Source organism: Amphimedon queenslandica, unplaced genomic scaffold (genome assembly GCF_000090795.2).
Source record: "Amphimedon queenslandica unplaced genomic scaffold, v1.1 AMPQUscaffold_10661, whole genome shotgun sequence".
Taxonomy (NCBI): Eukaryota; Metazoa; Porifera; class Demospongiae; order Haplosclerida; family Niphatidae; genus Amphimedon; species Amphimedon queenslandica.
The window spans coordinates 1-1862 of NW_003549084.1; the positions used below are offsets into that span (position 1 = coordinate 1).

Sequence of the window (1862 nt, forward strand, 5' to 3'; positions counted from 1 at the left end):
TTAAATCAAAAGTAATGTGAATTAAAATAATAGCTCATGTGGAAACATGCTTGCTGATACAGCTGATCCAGTTGGGACATTACTGATGAGTCCCACCCATTCAAGTAACTATCTGATTGCACTTTATAAAAAAATCAAGAGTACACTCTTGATGACAACCATAATAATAAAATTGAAAGGCAAGTTATTAGTGAGAAGAAGCTTCAGCTAGTTTAGTTGCTATTAGTTTAAATGGTTCTATTCTTTTTAATACATTAATCAGTTCAGTTAGTAATTCAGGTTGTGTACTGATTGTAGACATTAGTGATATCATTAGACCTGTACTCTTCTCTTCTTCTGTCTTGCTACTTCCTTCAGTAGCATTCTTATAACAATCAAATGTGATGAGACCTTCACCAAACAATGCAGGAGCAACTGCCAGTCTATTAAAAGACACAGATAACAATTTTGATAAAGCTTCAAACTGTTTCCTAAAAGCTGTTACTGATAGTTGAGGATCAAATGATGATTGCTGGACCTGTTGATCTATTGAGTCTATTATTAAAATCAAGTAATAATACAAAATACAATACCTGTAGATACACTAGGACTAGCTTGTGCTCCAGTTTGTACTGCAGTAGTGGCTGATGCTATGATGAATACATACATAAAGTAATATCATGTACACACTCAATTAGTTACCTGATGAAGGAACAAGTGATGATATTTCATTCTTTGATACTTCAATTCTCCAGTGAGCAACTGATGGTGTTTCTATACCATCAATAGATAAAGCATGAGACAGCTTGTTAGTAGCATCAGTTTCATCAGGTTCTACTGATAATTGAATGTATGGTAACTGACCACTTTTACCAGAATTGTAATCAGCAACATGACCCTGGGTAATCTATAAGAGAGATTAAAAAAGAAAAGCAGAAAAAATTTAAAAAAGATTAAAATAATACAAAATGATTGAATTAATTTAAGAAAGAGTAGAATATACAATGTTCTTACAGCATCAGTATTACATAATGTGAATCTCCAACCATTTTTGTTCTCTGAAGGAATATCAGTTACTTTCAAGAGATGGTCTTTCCTTTTTGAAAAAGTAAAACGAAAACTAGTATCAAAGTCACCAAGAGCTTGAGCAGCAGGATGTACTTGTAGCAACTATACAAAATAGTATGAAATATGCAATGATTACAACCCAGTGTGTACATACCTCATTAGAAGAAGGTAAATCTTGCAGTACAGCTAGACTCATCACTACTTTATGAAATAAGCACTTCTTATAAAATAATGCTTGGCAATAGAAAGTAGGAGCTACATGTACATAAATATGTAATAATAATGATGATGATAATGAATATAGTATCTACGGTTAGTGGTTGACTAACCATAAGTAAAAGCAGTCAGTGCTAGACCAGTTGCTGCTCCAACAGCAGCTATGGCAGTAAGAGGTACAGCAGCTACACCAGCAGCAATTCCAGCAACAATACCAGCAGCACCACCGAGTGTGGCTCCACCCATCACAATAGCAACCAGTGAGAAACTCTTCAATTCTATAGTGCCAGTCTGAGACTCAGGTGAGAATGATCCTCCTGGTAAAAACTCAAACTTAAAAGGGCCGCACTGTTTACCAGGTTGAACCTTAGCTACTACAAAGCTCAAATACTCACTCTGAGATTCAGAGCTCAAATGAGCACAATGTACTAGCTGTACAATCACTGGTTTATCCAGTTCAGGAACAGTAGGAGACACAGATATGTAACACACACTACTGATCAGATGTGTGCCTCCAGGGAACTCAAAATCTCCTCCCCATAGACCTTGAGCAGCAGCTTCATAGACAGTGCTATGTACTGGAGAGAAGAGTCCATCAG

The 1862-nt window shown here is 36.0% G+C and overlaps 1 protein-coding gene across 1 annotated transcript; it reads right to left on the bottom strand.

The window, feature by feature from the left end:
• Positions 1 to 182: 182 nt before the first annotated feature.
• Positions 183 to 1856, bottom strand: LOC109589976 (uncharacterized). The gene is made up of 6 exons (XM_020005944.1): positions 1377 to 1856; positions 1202 to 1302; positions 994 to 1149; positions 682 to 886; positions 573 to 629; positions 183 to 525 (listed from the first exon to the last, which is right to left on the bottom strand). The coding sequence occupies exons 1-6, from the start codon at positions 1507 to 1509 to the stop codon at positions 188 to 190; spliced, it is 990 nt and encodes a 329-aa protein (XP_019861503.1). The 5' UTR covers positions 1510 to 1856; the 3' UTR covers positions 183 to 187.
• Positions 1857 to 1862: the final 6 nt, after the last annotated feature.

What these genes read in the sequence shown, in the direction of transcription:
- LOC109589976 (XM_020005944.1), bottom strand. Translation starts at nt 1,509, where the DNA reads ATGGGTGGAGCCACACTCGGTGGTGCTGCTGGTATTGTTGCTGGAATT. An exon ending in ATTTACCTTCTTCTAATGAG is followed by an intron (nt 1,150 to 1,201) that starts GTATGTACACAC and finishes TATTTTGTATAG; the next exon opens with TTGCTACAAGTACATCCTGC. An exon ending in TAGTCCTAGTGTATCTACAG is followed by an intron (nt 526 to 572) that starts GTATTGTATTTT and finishes TAGACTCAATAG; the next exon opens with ATCAACAGGTCCAGCAATCA.